This window comes from Danio rerio, chromosome 23 (genome assembly GCF_052040795.2).
Source record: "Danio rerio strain M-AB ecotype USA chromosome 23, GRCz13ab, whole genome shotgun sequence".
Taxonomy (NCBI): domain Eukaryota; kingdom Metazoa; phylum Chordata; class Actinopteri; order Cypriniformes; family Danionidae; genus Danio; species Danio rerio.
The window spans coordinates 9480421-9497478 of record NC_141043.1 but is presented as its reverse complement, the minus strand read 5'-3'; the positions used below and the strand labels follow the sequence as shown (position 1 = coordinate 9497478).

General features: G+C 35.4%; 2 protein-coding genes and 1 long non-coding RNA gene across 6 annotated transcripts in view; 1 reads left to right on the top strand and 2 right to left on the bottom strand.

Moving 5' to 3' along the window:
* The window catches only part of acss2 (acyl-CoA synthetase short chain family member 2), a 58932-nt gene extending 57746 nt beyond the window's left edge, over positions 1-1186 (bottom strand). For 3 of the 4 annotated variants that reach the window (XM_087305552.1, XM_087305553.1, XM_087305551.1), the window contains exon 1: positions 398-1159. Coding sequence is in view for 2 of the 4 variants with exons in the window: in XM_087305551.1 (XP_087161677.1) it covers positions 398-524 (127 nt within the window). In the remaining 2 variants the exon portion in view is untranslated. Of the gene's footprint in view, positions 1-397 lie in introns of all 4 variants that reach the window. The other variant, NM_001328353.1, reaches the window with a different exon arrangement.
* Positions 1187-3147: 1961 nt separating this feature from the next.
* rps21 (ribosomal protein S21) lies at positions 3148-11266 on the bottom strand. Its single transcript, NM_201191.1, has 6 exons — positions 11237-11266; positions 10809-10893; positions 7607-7670; positions 4695-4766; positions 4493-4555; positions 3148-3213 (listed from the first exon to the last, which is right to left on the bottom strand). Exons 2-5 carry the CDS (start codon positions 10856-10858, stop codon positions 4496-4498), a joined length of 246 nt encoding a protein of 81 aa, NP_957485.1. The 5' UTR covers positions 10859-10893; positions 11237-11266; the 3' UTR covers positions 3148-3213; positions 4493-4495.
* The window catches only part of LOC147831221 (uncharacterized), a 113881-nt gene continuing 106071 nt past the window's right edge, over positions 9249-17058 (top strand). The window contains exon 1 of the long non-coding RNA XR_015523206.1: positions 9249-9415. This is a non-coding gene — a long non-coding RNA (uncharacterized LOC147831221). The remainder of the gene's footprint in view (positions 9416-17058) is intronic.

The following is a 17058-nucleotide window of genomic DNA, read 5'->3' as shown; positions in this document are numbered from 1 at the left end:
AAATATAAAATAATGCGATATTAAAATATATATGCGAATATAAAGCCAACTTTACCTCTATCTTATCCAGCATATGTTTTACGCAGTGGATGCCCTTCCATCTGCAACCCATCACTGGGAAACACCCAAACTCCATGTACACAAATTATTTTTTATAAACACAAGATTTTACTTTATTTTGATGCATTAATATACACAAAGAGCTAAATTAAGCTTTAGTGATTGAAAGTAACAATGTAGGGACTATTTTAACATTCATTCAAACAATACACATAACCCTAACTTAAAAATAAAGCACCCTAGACATATTTAACTGCTGTCTACCAAGGGCATAAGGCTCCGAGACACCCCAAATCCTATTAATCCTGATAACAACAGTCTAAAACACGATACTCACCTTCAGGAGACTCGACTGATTTGATGTAGAGCTCTTTGTACTTCTCGAAGCTGGGGATGTGCGCTTCTTTCTTCAAGTCTCCTGGCGCATGTAACACGTCCCCTCCTGGTGCCTTTTCAGGGATCATTTTAATAACTAATATGTCAATGGCCGCAAATAATAAAGCCTCCTAAAACAACACAGACTAATCACTGGCCTAACGTGTGTAAGTCACTTCCGTGTGGGAGTTTCACTCCCTTGCAGACGCTGTGTGCATTTGAGTCCGAAATAACGACCAAAAGACGAATTCAGACTAGATACGGATTTGAATCTGGAAGTGGAGCAGCCGACTGTTGTGTTTCAGTGATTCAGAAGCGATTCGGTTCAGTTCAGTTCAATTCAGTTTGAAAAAGGACGAGCAGAGCGAGTCGCGCTAACAAAAAACGCAGTTAGAAAGTGTTATTCTGAGCTAGAAAAACCTTGCTCTGACGACTGAAGGAGAAACGAAGTAAGTTTTGGATTCTGCAGAAATCCACATATGGCAATATATTTACAAAGAAACAGAGATGCACTTGAGTGCTGTCAGACTGCAGGTCTGCCCAGGTTTGAGATTATCTTGTGTGAGGTCGATTCAAGATCAAATCATTTCCGAGTCTACAGCAAACGCAGCCTTTAACTGAATCAAACAAGTAATTAAAACACACGTGCATGCAGTGTAAGATCATTCATTCCTCCACGCGTGGATTACAGATCCTCAGCGTCTGCACAAGGACAGCCATTGACGCGTAGAAATGATGCGGGCGGCTGGAATGGAAACAACGTGAAACGTGAAGTCTGAAATGGGCGGGGCTTGTTACTGGAGGTTGGTAAGTGACTACTAAATAAATTTTTACATTCACTTTTTAATTATATTTTGTAAAGAGAAATAGCGGTGTACAGCAACGTAAACAACAATATAAAGTGTCAGAGCTTTTTTTGAGACCTATTTTTTTGTTACGACTACTTTTAACGTCCAATTGTATTTCATAAAGGGGCACAGGGGACTTTTTGTACTCCTAGGTTCTGACATATTTGATTCTGCCAATGCTGTGACTTGCTTTAGTCTCAAATACATTGATTTTTTTAAATCATAATACCCAAAAGACAAACCCCTGGAAAACATTATATTTTTATATTACTTTATCTGGCAATTTTTTCATTCACAAACAGAAATTCGCAAATAGCTATCCATCCATTTTCATTTTAGAATAGAATTTAACTCACTCCTAAAGGCACCCCATCTTATTAAGAATAAAAAAAAACTCAAGATTCCTGAAATATTATATAGATGTAATAAGTTTAAAAGAGATTCTCAATTTTAGTATCTTTCCTGCTTGTTAAGTGTCATTATAATTTCACTTGTTTATTTTTTGTTTGATTTAGTAATTTTAATATTATTAGTATTTATAGTTGTTAATACTATGTTTTTCTTTCCGCCTTATGTTATTTGTATGAATATGTGATTAGGGCTTTTCTTGTTACTGTATATTATTGACCCTTTTAAAGATCTGTATGTGATCTCCTGGATTTTGATTTTATGTTCTTCTATTGTCAATTAAAGTAAAAAATAAATAAATCAAATTAAGTGGGTCTATGAAAATAAAACAATTCTACAAACGTAAATTTGTAATAAACGTAAAATATAATCTAAACGGGATTAAATAATTTAGTTAAATACAGATTTATTAAAAGATACAAAAATAAAGCACAAATAATTTGCTTATATACTAAACATGATTTAATGCAATTCAAACGAATGCCAAATAAATGTTTAGGTAAGTGAATGTGTAATAATTACGTACAGAATACAGCACTTTTATATATTTAAACTAAGTTTCTTTAAAAAAAATATTAAATGTTTACTATACACGTGAAAAAATTGTCAAAATCTTTAGTATCATATCGTTCTGGACCGCCAAACGCCCCCTAGTGGAAGAAGCGCATGTCGCCCACAGTACAGTTACACACTTTTGCTCTAAAAGAGCGAAAGAGGCGCGCAGTGTTTAAACTCACCGTGACCTCTACCGGACGGAGGAGCAACGTTGTTGTTATTTTTCTACTAAAAGTGTCTTGTTAGACAGTACTACACACTAGCACATAGGGAAAAAATACAACCATTTTTTATTATTCAAGTAAAATAAAAATACTACAAAATAGACACATTAACTAATTACTTAGAGAAATGTGCTTGCATTATTTATAAGCTGAGAGTTTTTGTGTGTTCTTTTAGTCATTGCTGATCAAAATATTCAATTTTATCGCATGGAAATCATCTGCACGGCATCTCACTCAAACACATACACTTGGTAAAACTGAATATCAGGAAAGTAATGTAAATGAAATAGATAACACATTGTTATTAATAATATAAAAAATATTAATAACACTATACAATACGACACAATTAAGGTATTTAACTATCAGTATTAATTATTCTTTTACAGTACAATGAAAATAGTTCATTGTTTATTTTAAGTGCATATACAAAGCACAGCGTTGGATTTTATAAATGCATTAGCAGATGTTGAACTGTGATAAATTCTGTACATGCATTGTTTACTCATGTTAATTAACAGTCTAATATAGTGAAGTGTTTCTAAATATTGTAATACAAGTTTGTTATTCCAATAAATAATCAAAGATCAATCAATATTTACTAATTCTCATAATACAACTAAAGGAATCATACATTCACAACCACATCATATATATTAAACACACAAACACAAGAGTTTCATTTTACTTTTTATTTTTTAACCAAAGAAACTTTGAGAGCCCATCCTTCAACTTAGGTGTTCCTATAAAGAGAAAAACAAAAAACCATCAGCACAACAAATACACATTTAATCAGCAATAGGGCAGACTTTTAACTTCAGCCAGCCAGCCTCAGCACTTCCAGCGAACCTTCTTTCCTTTATAAAAAAATACCATCAAATTTTGATTCTGTCAAAAATATGAATCACAGTTTTTTTTTTTTTTTTGCTTAAAATCAAGATCACGATTCTTTCTCACAATCCTGTAAATGTAAAATAAAGGTTAATATGATCAGCCTAGGGCAAAGCAGTGGCGCAGTAGGTAGTGCTGTTGCCTCACAGCAAGAAGGTTGCTGGGTCGAGCCTCAGCTCAGTTGGCGTTTCTGTGTGGAGTTTGCATGTTCTCCCTGCATTCGCATGGGTTTCCTCCGGGTGCTCCGGTTTCCCCCACAGTCCATTGACATGCGGTACAGGTGAATGTTAGGCTAAATTGTCCGTAGTGTATGTGTGTGTGTGGATGTTTCCCAGAGATGGGTTGCGGCTGGAAGGGCATCTGCTCCGTAAAAACTTGCTGGATAAGTTGGTGGTTCATTCTCCTGTGGCGACCCCAGATTAATAAAAGGACCAAGCCGACAAGAAAATGAATGAATGAATGAAAGATTAGCCTATTATTATTGTTAATTCTCAAACATATGTTAAAACAACACTAATAATATAAGGCCTGTGTGTAGGTCTACTGTTGCTAATTACTATATCTTGAATATCTATATCTAGAATCGCGTGTAGGGTCGAATCGAGATTGTGATCTTTGTTCGATTAATCGTGCAGTCATACCATGTTTAAGGTCCAATTTCTTCAAAAAAAAATAAATAAATAAAATTGTTGATCTTCACCGCCTGATATACCATATAAAGTGCGTCTCAGATCGGACAAGCACAGCAATAAATTACATTTCCTCCCGCCATGTCTTAAAAATATGATTGTTTATTTTACCCTAGTTTTTTAAATAGAGTTTCTGCGCTCACCTGCTGATCCTGACAGCGATAGCTGTTACACAAGCTTTCATCTCATTTTATGCTTGAATAAATGAATGCTTAAGTCTATTAAACTGAATGTATTTTAATTTCATTACAACATCGATACTGTGAAAGGACCCTAACAAAATTTAAAATTGCCACATTGAGCTTACACCGGAAGTTTAACCGTATCAATACAAAGGTTTGGACTTGCAATGTCAGTCTGTAAAGTGCTCAGTGATGCTGGCTAAGAAGAACGAAAGCCCTAGTGCTGACAGATGAATTGATAAAAGTAGCTGCATACTTACAGATTACTTGGCCACAATGCTGTCGGTCTTTGCGAGCCTCAGGAGGGAGTCATCAGCTTCACCCTGTGGATCATCAAGCAAAAGTCTCAAAATAACACCTTGTATGCTTCCCCACTGATATGAACACCCACACCACCTTTGTAATTCCCTACACATGTTGTACTTGTGCAGCAGAATGAGCTTTAAGAGTGTCTGAACATACCATTCTACGGATGGCGCCACAGATGGCATAGGTCTTGAACTGTCCATTGAACCTGCCTGTAACCCTGTCCACCTGGAAGAAACCATGTAAAATCATGAAATAATGTTCCACGGTCATCCAGCATATGACATATGTATAAATCAAACACAAGGTATCTGCAGGTTTCTAAGAGTTAAATTTAAAACCTTTTTAATACCACACAACACATTTGCAGAAAAAAAAAACAATCATACTTAACACTGTTAATCATATATACGTAGTACACATACAAAATATGTTTATACTGTGGAATTTAAGACTCCATAGATACCATAAAACAACACGCTTTTGACATTGTATAAAAAAAATCCAAAAGTTAAATAGGTACCAAAAAACTATATTTAACTTCTAATTATTTAAACAAATATTAGACAACTTTTCAAACTAATTTAGACAACTAATTTATATTTGTTTGGACAGTGGCAGAATATGATTATTAAAGTCAAACAAAAGTAAAATAAACCAATTAGTAAACTGCATAGATACAAAGAGATGACGACAGCAGGAGTAAAGATCCACACAAGAGACTGAGAAAAAGATTTTTATATTTGTTAAATTTGCCATTTTTATACTAATTGTAGTTGAAATGTTAATTTCTTATTTATAGCACAACAAAACCTGTATGAGAAGTGGCTAATATCAAATATTTTTATTGGTTGCAGGTAACATGTTTCCTGCAACAAAAAATGTTTTTGCTTAGTTTACTATATTATAGATATATATCAGGGGTCACCAATCTCGGTCCTCGAAGGCCGGTGTCCCTCCAGGGTTTAGTTTCAACTTGGCTCAACACACCTGCCTGGTTGTTTCAAGTACACCTAGTAAGACCTTGATTAGCTTGATCAAGTGTGTTTGATTAGGGTTGGAGCTAAAATCTGCTGGACACCGGCCCTCCAGGAACAAGTTTGGTGACCCCTGATAGAGATGCGCGGTTGGCGGTTATAGCCGCGGACTCCGCGGATAAACCGCGGATCGGGCGGATGACGTTACGAAAAAATAATATTTTAATTAAATTCGGGCGGGTGGCGGGCGGTTGTACTGATTTTATATTCATAGCTGGCGCACCAACGAAAAAGCCTAGGACTGACTTCACAGAATGGGAGGAGGAATCGGATACACTAATTCTGGATGAAGTGTACAGAAGTATTCCTCTACAAACTTCCGTATAGACGGATCAGCAGAGGAAAATCTACTTTCCCTTTGGGAGAAATAAGACCAGGCATTCCCATGATTACAGCACCTTTCCAAGAGAATTCTATGCATTTCAGCAACAAGTGCTGCGAGCGAGCGCTCCTTCAGTGCAGCAGGGCGCATTATAGTGGCTATGCAGGCGCTCCCGTCTGAATCCTGACACTGTAGATGCTATTTTATTCCTGCATTGTGCCAAGAAAAAAATCAAACTAGACCTAAGGTCAGGCATATTAAACCAATTAGCCTATGTTATTTAGGCTACACATATGTTCAATATAAACTTTTGAGTTCGGTCAGCTGATAATTTTACGTTCATATTGGTTTAGCCTATTCTATTCTAGACATGTTGGCCTCGCTTTTACGTTCCGAGGCTATTTTACCAGAATTTCTTTGTCGCAAATTTAATGGCGTATTATTTCGTTATTTTTTTTCGTTATATATTTCGTATTATTTCAAGTTTGAGGGGAATGGGGATGATCCTAAGTCCATGGGTTATTGGGGCACTTGTCATACATGCACTTTAGCCTGGTCAGGTTCGCTCAAAGAGGGATGGCATATCTATTTTTCTAATTTAATTTCTAATTGTGGGGGTGACTGAGCCTACAAGGCTTAGGCACGATATGACGTTTTTATTAAAAAAATTTTCAACTGTTTGCCAAAGCATGCGACAATAGCCTATGCCTACATTAAGATATTTATGTTAATATTTTTTTTACTGCCTGTTGTTTCTTTTGGCATATAAAATAGGTATTGTCTGATAGAGATATCAATAAAGGTTAATCTGTGTCGCAGAACTGTGTTGTTTCAGATTTCTACAAGCTCAATAACATCCACAGCAAAAAATAAAAAATAGTCGAAAAACTGTGCCCATTAATTAGATGTGCAAGGCAAGCAGGTATACGTTTTTGGGGTTGCTATGGACAACTACAAATGTAAACATTAATGTAAATGACTTATTCTATCTATTTACTAAAAAATTAAGTGAAATAGGCATTTAGTAGTAGGCTAAATAGCAGCATGTTGAAATGATGTGTCAATGCGTTTTCTATTAGGCTACAATAAAAAAAGTTGTATAGTACAATGAGTTTAATTTAGGCTATTTATTTATTTTTGTCCCTGTGCGCCGATTGGAGACGGAGTTCACTGCTGATATTCTGAGAGCTCGGGCGCTTCTCATTTCTTATTTGTGCATCCTCGTTTCCTTTCCTTGCTTTCTTTCCTCGTGTTTCCACCCCACCGGGATACGAGGGAAGGACGCAAGGAAAAGACTGAAGGACCGAGGAATCGAATCAAGTGAAAAGACACGTCCTCGTATCTTTAGCGTCACTTCAAAGCGTCGTCAATTAATGACTTACACGTTTGGATTAACTGCATGTCTACATTAAAGTCATTCTCTATTATATAATGATCAATAAAGAAACATTAATTTAATAAAAAAAAGGAATAAGCCATTCAAATAAAGAGCCCAATCAGCAGATGGCGGGCGGGTGCGGTTTTAAAAATTGGTCTAAAATGTTAGTGCGGATGGATGGCGGACGGATGATTAATTTTGTCATGCGGTTGCGGATGAAATAATAGCCCATCCGCGCATCTCTAACCCCTGATATATACACATAATATTACATACAATATACTTCTCATAACTAGAATATACACTAATGCTAGATTAACTAGTGTCAAACCTCAGCAATGTTGATCTGGATGGAGGCATGGTCCTTGGCACCAATGATTCTGTTGCTAGCAGAGCTGAAAGAAAAGAAAAACAATATTTAATATTTACTAACTCATTAAGGATGTGTGTGCTCATAATGAAGGGGATTGAGGTAAAGTTGGTTTTCTATACACATTCAGACTTTCATGTTCAATACAAAGGCTAATGCAGATGAATCATCATGGCATACTGGTATGAGCGCAACATATGTTTAACTAACTCGGCATTAAAAAATGAATAAACACTTCTCTATGGAAGGCCCCTGTTAAACATTCGATCTGAAATCGCATGCAAGTATGACTTTAAAACAACATTAGCATTAGGATATTTAAATGACTGTGACAGGTCATACTTCGACATTGTCTGCTAAAATGATTTCCCCATCTAGAATGTAGAAGAATAGTTTTCTGAATTTATAATTTATAATAATAAAGTGGGATGTCACACGAAGCGAGATGAGCTCAAATTTTTTTGCATTCCATAGCAAACAGTATGTGTGTAACATTTGTTTTTTTTTTTAAATAAAAAGTCTTAAAATGTAAACAACTTACAAAAAAAAAATCCCATATTGTAAATAAGTTGTCATTTAATAAGAATGTCAATAACTCAATTGACAAAAATGTCAGATAGAACCTTATAATTCTAAAGTGACACCATGATTTTACATAAAATTCACTTTAATGTGTGATAGGACTAGAAAGTGGTCATAAACAAATATTTTCTCAATTCAAATGAGCAGCAGCTTTCACTCAGAAACGGTGTTCAATTTGTCACGACTCAAGTGGATAAGGTTAGTCTAAATGTGCAAATACAAAACAACTTTACCACAATATTAAAGAGAATGGTTCACCCAAAAAATGGAAAATTCTGCAACATTTACACACAATTGAGTTACTTCAGCTTAGTGCCTTATTTATCAGGGGTCACCAAAGCAGAATGAACCGCCACAGAAAAATAAAAAAAACAATGCAATTTGGAAACATTGCAAATGATGAAAATTAGTTAAAATGCACATCTATAAATCTAAAAGGTCTACTAAAAGAAAATAGGCATATACACAGCTTCTTATAGCAATGAGTCTATAACAAGAAGTTATTTTAAATACTTATGTTAAAAAAAGTTTCATCTAATAATTCCAGCCAGCTTTTAGTGAATTTGTAATAGTCAAAAACAAAAAACTGTTTTATGTAAAAATAAATAAATAAGTAAATACAATTAAAAAAAATTAATAAAAAAATAAAAAAAGGCCTAAATGCATACAGGACCATTCCAATATTTAGCTATTTTTTTTTACTTTTGACAGCAGATCTGTCAATGAAAGGTGGAGAATTTGCACTCGCGATATCTTTACTGCTCTATTCATTTAACCTATCAAATGTAATGTTTAGACCATCACTGTGCCTCTCGCGATCTGTTTACTTGCTCATTCACTCTCGTCGCCATGATTCCCGGGTCTTTTAATTCCTTTAGAGGCATCACAGAGCCGGTATGAATTTGCGAAAGACACACAGAGCTTCCAGGTGAGGTCATAACTAGACACTAGATAGAGGAGAAATCTCCACATCACAGCATGGGATGTGCGCGACGTATCTAAAGAGTGAGGAGGTATGCGGGACGTTTTTGAGGACCGGGCGGGAGACACGCCCTTTCTGGGAGATTATCATTAGTTTGCGGGCATCCAGGAGTCTCCCGCAAATGCATAGAGACTCATGGATGCCCGCAAACTAATGATAACTTTCGAGAGATTGGGATGTCTTCATCTGTATATATTTTAGCTGCAGTGACGCGAGCACAGAACAGAAATGACATGGTGTTGTATAAATTAAATATAACATACGGTTATTTAGCTTGTTTATTAAAAAAAGCTGTGATATGGCGCTATATAGATAATACATTTAATGCGACTTCAAGGGGGAGGAGGGCGTACCTAATGGTAACGAAAGAGAAAAAGAGAGCTGTATTATTATTTTATTTAATTATTATTATATTATAATACTATTCAACCATTTGCTGTGTTTACTATGTTTAAATGTATGTATGCATGTGTGTATTCTTTTTAATGTAAACTTTGGCAAAGCATTTGTCATGCCAATAAAGCAACAATTGAATTGAGAGAGAGAGAGAGAGGTTTGCCACCTTTAAAACTCTCCTATAATGTCTTTTGTTGGACAGAGGGAGACTGAGCAGTGGAACACTGGGCAGCTTGTTTTTGTTCCGCTTTTTTATAAGTTTCAAGGTATGTTGCCTGTGTTTATAAAGGCTGTTTGTATTGTTGCCGTGTACGACTTTTATATGACAAATACTGCTCGTGCAACACTTTTTCAGCTGATGAGTACCACAACACCTTGCGTTACCTCTCTGCCTTCATGTCATTCCACAATGCAGAAGTGTGTGACTTGCGTGTGTCGAGTACATAAGTTATCTGAAATGCACATTAATCGCTCACGTCACGTTCCGCCGCAGATTGTTTGGTGTAACGTCTTGTATACAAAGCGTCACAGCGCTAAAACATTTAGTTATGCAGAAATTATTAAAATGTAGTTAAAATATCCACTTAAAATTTATCGATACCAAATAAAAAGCTTCTAAGAATCGATATATCGATACTCGAGCATCGATTTGCACATCCCTACCTGCCATTTACGATAAAAACAATAAAATACTATAAAAGCAATAGCTGTTTTTCTCCAACATTCTTCTAAATGTCTTTGTTCAACAAGAAAAAACAAACAGCTTGACCAAGATGAGGGTGACGGAATGTATTGAGTTAAAGTATGCTTTATATTCACAGTCATTCAATGTTTCACAGTGAAAACTTGTCAAAATCCCAGTGTTGTTTACTATGCCACTTTGAATATTTGGTGTGAAATCACATGCAAATATTCAGACTTCAAAATAGCATTAGCAATATTTAATTTACTGTGAACGATGTTGTAATGTTACTTTGATAATATTTTTTGGCTGATATGATTTCCTATTTAGAACGTGAAAAAATACTTTTCTGAAATAAAAAAAACTATCTTTACCCCAATGCAGAGTGAATTTAAATGTGTAATTTGAGCAACTTAAACATTTGTGGAAGCACAGAACAAGACAGACAGTTAGAACCGTGTGTGAAACTCACAATATCACTAATATAAACATTCATAAAATCGAGTTTGTGGTAAACTCACCATTTACGAGGGACGTACAGGTCCACGAATTCACCAGCGTCGTTCTGCATCTTCGCTTTTATTGATGACTGTCAACCAACTCGGTCTGCGGTAAACAGAGAAACCGGTCAAATTGTATTTAAATTAGCTCTATGTAGACACATACTTGTGTATTTACAATTTAAACTTCATTAATTTACTATTTCAATCAATTCCTTTTATGAGAGCGGCCTCAAAGAGCGCGTCTCTCCACATGTTTAACGTTAGCGGCTGAGCCCTGCTGCCGCATTTTAACACAAATACGCTCACGGAAAACGGTTTAGCAAGCATACATGCGACACATGTTGTGTATAACTGTTCCGTACATAAATGCAATACCAAACATGTGGCAAATATGCGCTCAAAACAGTTAAAATATAACTAAACACTAGAGCTCGTGGTGTTCTTACCGATTAACACAAATGGCCGACGCGGAAAGGAAAGAGCAAGGGTCCGGATGTGACGAAATAGGAAATGTAAGATAAAAGTTTTAACTGGTGCGATCCGCCAAATCAAAACAAAAGAAGAAGAAGAAAGATAAAATTTTGTGAAATGTTGTCCCTAAAATTAAAATAGGAAACTACCGAAAAAAACATTTACGTTTTATTATTCATGGGATATTTTGGATATCAGATCAAGCCAGTTCAGGCTAAATCTTTGGGGTTTTTTTAAAACATGCAGCAACCATTTCTAATTGTCAAAGTGTATTTTGGAAACACCCAAAAACTACACATTCAGATGTTTATTTTAATACATTTTAACTGCACGCTACTATAGATTTACACTACATGCAATTTTCTATATTTCATAAGTTTACCTATGTGTAATTCCAGACCAGTACCTCAGACAAAAGATTTTATAGAGTAGAACGAACCTAATGCTTTTCTTTCCATATTTCCATATTCATTTATTTATTTCCAATATCGTGTATAGTTTCCCAGAGAAGGTTTGCAGCTTGAAGGGCATCCGCTGCGCTAAACTATATGCTGATAAGTTGGCGGTTTATTCCGCTGTGACGACCTCAGATTAATAAAGGGACTAAGCCGAAAAGAAAATGACTATCGTGTATAGTTTCAAGTATTAAGGCAATAAAAATGTTTAATACTGCTTTAATTTTTAGACTCATTTACATTCATATTTTGTTTAATTTAGCTTTTTCAAAATAAAAATAATGACCAGTCAATCTCGTTTTTTTGTTGTTTTTCTTTTTTTTTTTTACTACCATGATTTGCTGAAGAAACTTACAACAATGTTAATTGTTAAGATGTCAAAGACTGAAAAACCAACAATTTCCTTTTGTTTAATTGACCAACAATTTCCTTCTTAGACAAAACATTATTGATGGGCCAAAATCCTGTAAACAGCAGTTTATGCTAATATGACCTTTAGGCTGGATTACTGTAATGCTCTATTTGTGGTTGCCCAGCATTCTCTATTAACAAAATTCAGTAAGTGCAAAATACAGCAGCCACCAGAGAGTTTTTGCCTAGAAAATTTGATCACATCACCGAATTTTATCTTCCTCACACTGGCTGTCTGTTAAATTCCATATTAATTATAAAATATTGCTTCTTACCTGTAACTCTTTAAATAATGTAGCTCCTGTTTATCCAACAAACCTTCTGTCTCGCTACAATCCCACCCGCTCTTTAAGATCTCAAAACTCAGGTCGTCTGGTAGTAGCCTAGAATAGCAAAATCCACTAACAGAGGTTGAGCCTTCTTATGTATGGCCCCTAAACTCTGAAATAACCTTCCTGATAATGTCCCACGCTCAGACACACTCTCAGTTTAAAACTAGATTAAAGATCTATCTTTTTAGTAAAGCTTACACACAATGAATCAAAAACAAGTATGCATGAGAGTGCTTGACAAACACCCGTAGGACACACTCCTCCTGTCTTAATGCACCAGACATTTTGTTAAAAATACTTATATGCTTTGCTTTAAGTTTGTTTCTATGTTTGTTTATATAACTACTATTTTCATTTATAAAACTTCATTTCTGCTTTAATATTTAATGTCTCTTTTTTTAAATACATTATGAACAGCAGCTACGCTAGTTATTTTCTTTGTTCTCTATTTCCATTTAGGGAAACTTATCCTGAGGCCTCTAGATATTGTGCAGTGCCATGATGTGATCCAAGACCTGTGAAGAGATGATACCAAGCATTGAGGACCTCAAGGACAACAAATATGAAAAGATGGCATCAGTCAAATAGAACTTCTTAACTCATACATCAAGAGATGATTCCAACAATTTAGGACTTTTTAAATCTTTAAATTTGCCAATATCATTGAAACACTAAATTAATCATTTAAAATATAATACAAATGCTGCATCAGCTGCATCTGCACACATCAATATAGCATATTTCCTCCGAAACTGTACAAAAATAATTACTGTGAGGGTTGATAGATGTTAACAACATAAAATTAATGGGTAATTTAATAAATATTACAAATTAGATTTGGTTACTTCCGGCTGCAGCTAAATCCCTTCTAGCAACAATCCTGTAGCTGAGAAGAAGCTTACGCAAATACATAATTCATTAAAACATTCACTGGAATTATTTTCAGTGTGAAATATGGTGCAAACCCACGGGTACGACCACCTTGTTTGAGTATTCTGGAGGAAGCAATACCAAAATAACAAACATCAACAGTAATGCTATCCAGCTATTTCACACCTGCTGTGTTTTGTGCTTTTTTTCTGATGCGCTAAATGCTAAACAATAGAAGCTAGCTTTATAAAGCTTGAGGCAAAATACCATTACGCGGGTCTGTGGAAGATGACACATGAAATGAGTTACATGAGGGAAAGGGAATACCTCTCATTCCAAAGTTTGTTTGAGCTGGAAGTCAACGTTGACTTTACTTCAGTATTGTGAAATATTTTATTTTATATTAGACAGCAACTTAACAGTTGAATATCTCCTGTCTCATTTAACAAAAACCACCTTCTTTGACCTGAGAAATATCACTAAGTTACAAAGTATGCTATCCATCTTAGATGCAGAAAAGCTAGTTCATGCTGTTATGACTTCTAGGCTGAGTTACTGTAATGCTCTATTTGCTGGTTGCCCAGCATCCTCTTTTGATAAACTTCAGCAAATGCTAAATGCAGCAGCCAGATACTTTCTGCCTAGAAACTTTGATCACATCACTCAATTTTATCCTCCTTACACCGGCTGCCTGTTAAGTTCTGTATTAATTATAAAATATTGCTTCTTACCTGTAACACTTTAAATAATCTATCTCCTGTTTATCTAACAAACCTTCTGTCTCGCTACAATCCAACCCACTCTTTAAGATCTCAAAACTTAGAGCATCTGGTAGTAGCCTACCTAGAATAGCAAAATCCACTAACAGAGGTTGAGCCTTCTCATTTATGGCCCCTAAACTCTGGAATTGCCTTTCTGATAATGTCCGAGGCTCAGACACACTCTCACTTTAAAACTAGATTAAAGATCTATCTTTTTAGTAAAGCATACACACAATGCATCAAAAACAATATGCATGAGAGTGCTTGACAAACACCTGTAGGACACACTCCTCCTGTCTTAATGCACCAGACATTTTGTTAAAAAATACTTATATGCTTTGCTTTAAGTTTGTTTCTATGTTTGCTTATATAACTGATATTTTCATTTTCATCACTTCATTCTTGCTTTGATATTTAATATCTCTTGTTTAAAAACATTATCAAGAGCAGCTACGCTAATTATTTTCTTTGTTCTCTAGTTCCACCTGGGGATACTCATCTCGAGGCCTGTAGAGATTGTGCGAAAGAAGTCTAGATGCAGACCTGGTGCAGTGCAATCTGAGCTGCATCCAGTGCTTTTTAATACGCTCACCTTACCCCGCCTCTAACCCATCAGAATGACCTCACTCACTCCATTGAGTGCATCGTGTCTGACATTGCATCGTTGAGTGATGCAATCTAATCATGAAGGTTGCATTTAGATACTATTGGATTGTGCAGTGCCATGATGTGATCCAAGACCTGTGAAGAGATGATACCAAGCATTGAGGACCTCAAGGACAACAAATATGAAAAGATGACATCAATCAAATAGAACTTCTTAACTCATACATCAAGAGATGATTCCAACAATTTAGGACTTTTTAAATCTTTAAATTTGCCAATATCATTGAAACACTAAATTAATCATTTAAAATATAATACAAATGCTGCATCAGCTGCATCTGCACACATCAATATAGCATATTTCCTCCGAAACTGTACAAAAATAATTACTGTGAGGGTTGATAGATGTTAACAACATAAAATTAATGGGTAATTTAATAAATATTACAAATTAGATTTGGTTACTTCCGGCTGCAGCTAAATCCCTTCTAGCAACAATCCTGTAGCTGAGAAGAAGCTTACGCAAATACATAATTCATTAAAACATTCACTGGAATTATTTTCAGTGTGAAATATGGTGCAAACCCACGGGTACGACCACCTTGTTTGAGTATTCTGGAGGAAGCAATACCAAAATAACAAACATCAACAGTAATGCTATCCAGCTATTTCACACCTGCTGTGTTTTGTGCTTTTTTTCTGATGCGCTAAATGCTAAACAATAGAAGCTAGCTTTATAAAGCTTGAGGCAAAATACCATTACGCGGGTCTGTGGAAGATGACACATGAAATGAGTTACATGAGGGAAAGGGAATACCTCTCATTCCAAAGTTTGTTTGAGCCGGAAGTCAACGTTGACTTTACTTCAGTATTGTGAAATATTTTATTTTATATTAGACAGCAACTTAACAGTTGAATATCTCCTGTCTCATTTAACAAAAACCACCTTCTTTGACCTGAGAAATATCACTAAGTTACAAAGTATGCTATCCATCTTAGATGCAGAAAAGCTAGTTCATGCTGTTATGACTTCTAGGCTGAGTTACTGTAATGCTCTATTTGCTGGTTGCCCAGCATCCTCTTTTGATAAACTTCAGCAAATGCTAAATGCAGCAGCCAGATACTTTCTGCCTAGAAACTTTGATCACATCACCCAATTTTATCCTCCTTACACCGGCTGCCTGTTAAGTTCTGTATTAATTATAAAATATTGCTTCTTACCTGTAACACTTTAAATAATCTATCTCCTGTTTATCTAACAAACCTTCTGTCTCGCTACAATCCAACCCACTCTTTAAGATCTCAAAACTTAGAGCATCTGGTAGTAGCCTACCTAGAATAGCAAAATCCACTAACAGAGGTTGAGCCTTCTCATTTATGGCCCCTAAACTCTGGAATTGCCTTTCTGATAATGTCCGAGGCTCAGACACACTCTCACTTTAAAACTAGATTAAAGATCTATCTTTTTAGTAAAGCATACACACAATGCATCAAAAACAATATGCATGAGAGTGCTTGACAAACACCTGTAGGACACACTCCTCCTGTCTTAATGTACCAGACATTTTGTTAAAAAATACTTATATGCTTTGCTTTAAGTTTGTTTCTATGTTTGTTTATATAACTGATATTTTCATTTTCATCACTTCATTTTTGCTTTGATATTTAATATCTCTTGTTTAAAAACATTATCAAGAGCAGCTACGCTAATTATTTTCTTTGTTCTCTAGTTCCACATGGGGATACTCATCTCGAGGCCTGTAGAGATTGTGCGAAAGAAGTCTAGATGCAGACCTGGTGCAGTGCAATCTGAGCTGCATCCAGTGCTTTTTAATACGCTCACCTTACCCCGCCTCTAACCCATCAGAATGACCTCACTCACTCCATTGAGTGCATCGTGTCTGACATTGCATCGTTGAGTGATGCAATCTAATCATTAAGGTTGCATTTAGATACTATTGGATTGTGCAGTGCCATGATGTGATCCAACACATGTGAAGAGATGATACCAAGCATTGAGGACCTCAAGGACAACACATATGAAAAGATGACATCAATCAAATAGAACTTCTTAACTCATACATTAAGAGATGAATCCAACAATTTAGGACTTTTTAAATCTTTAAATTTGTCAATATCATTGAAACACTAAGTTAATCATTTAAAATATAATACAATTGCTGTATCAGCTGCATCTGCACACATCAATATAGCATATTTCCTCTGAAACTGTACAAAAATAATTACTGTGAGGGTTGGTGGATGTTAATAACATACAACTAATGGGTAATTTAATAAATATTACAAATTAGTTTTTGTTACTTCCGGCTGCAGCTGAATCCCTTCTAGTAACAATCCTGTA

What these genes read in the sequence shown, in the direction of transcription:
- rps21 (NM_201191.1), bottom strand. Translation starts at nt 10,858, where the DNA reads ATGCAGAACGACGCTGGTGAATTCGTGGACCTGTACGTCCCTCGTAAA. An exon ending in CTGTACGTCCCTCGTAAATG is followed by an intron (nt 7,671 to 10,808) that starts GTGAGTTTACCA and finishes CTTTTCTTTCAG; the next exon opens with CTCTGCTAGCAACAGAATCA. An exon ending in GTGGCGCCATCCGTAGAATG is followed by an intron (nt 4,556 to 4,694) that starts GTATGTTCAGAC and finishes GATGATCCACAG; the next exon opens with GGTGAAGCTGATGACTCCCT.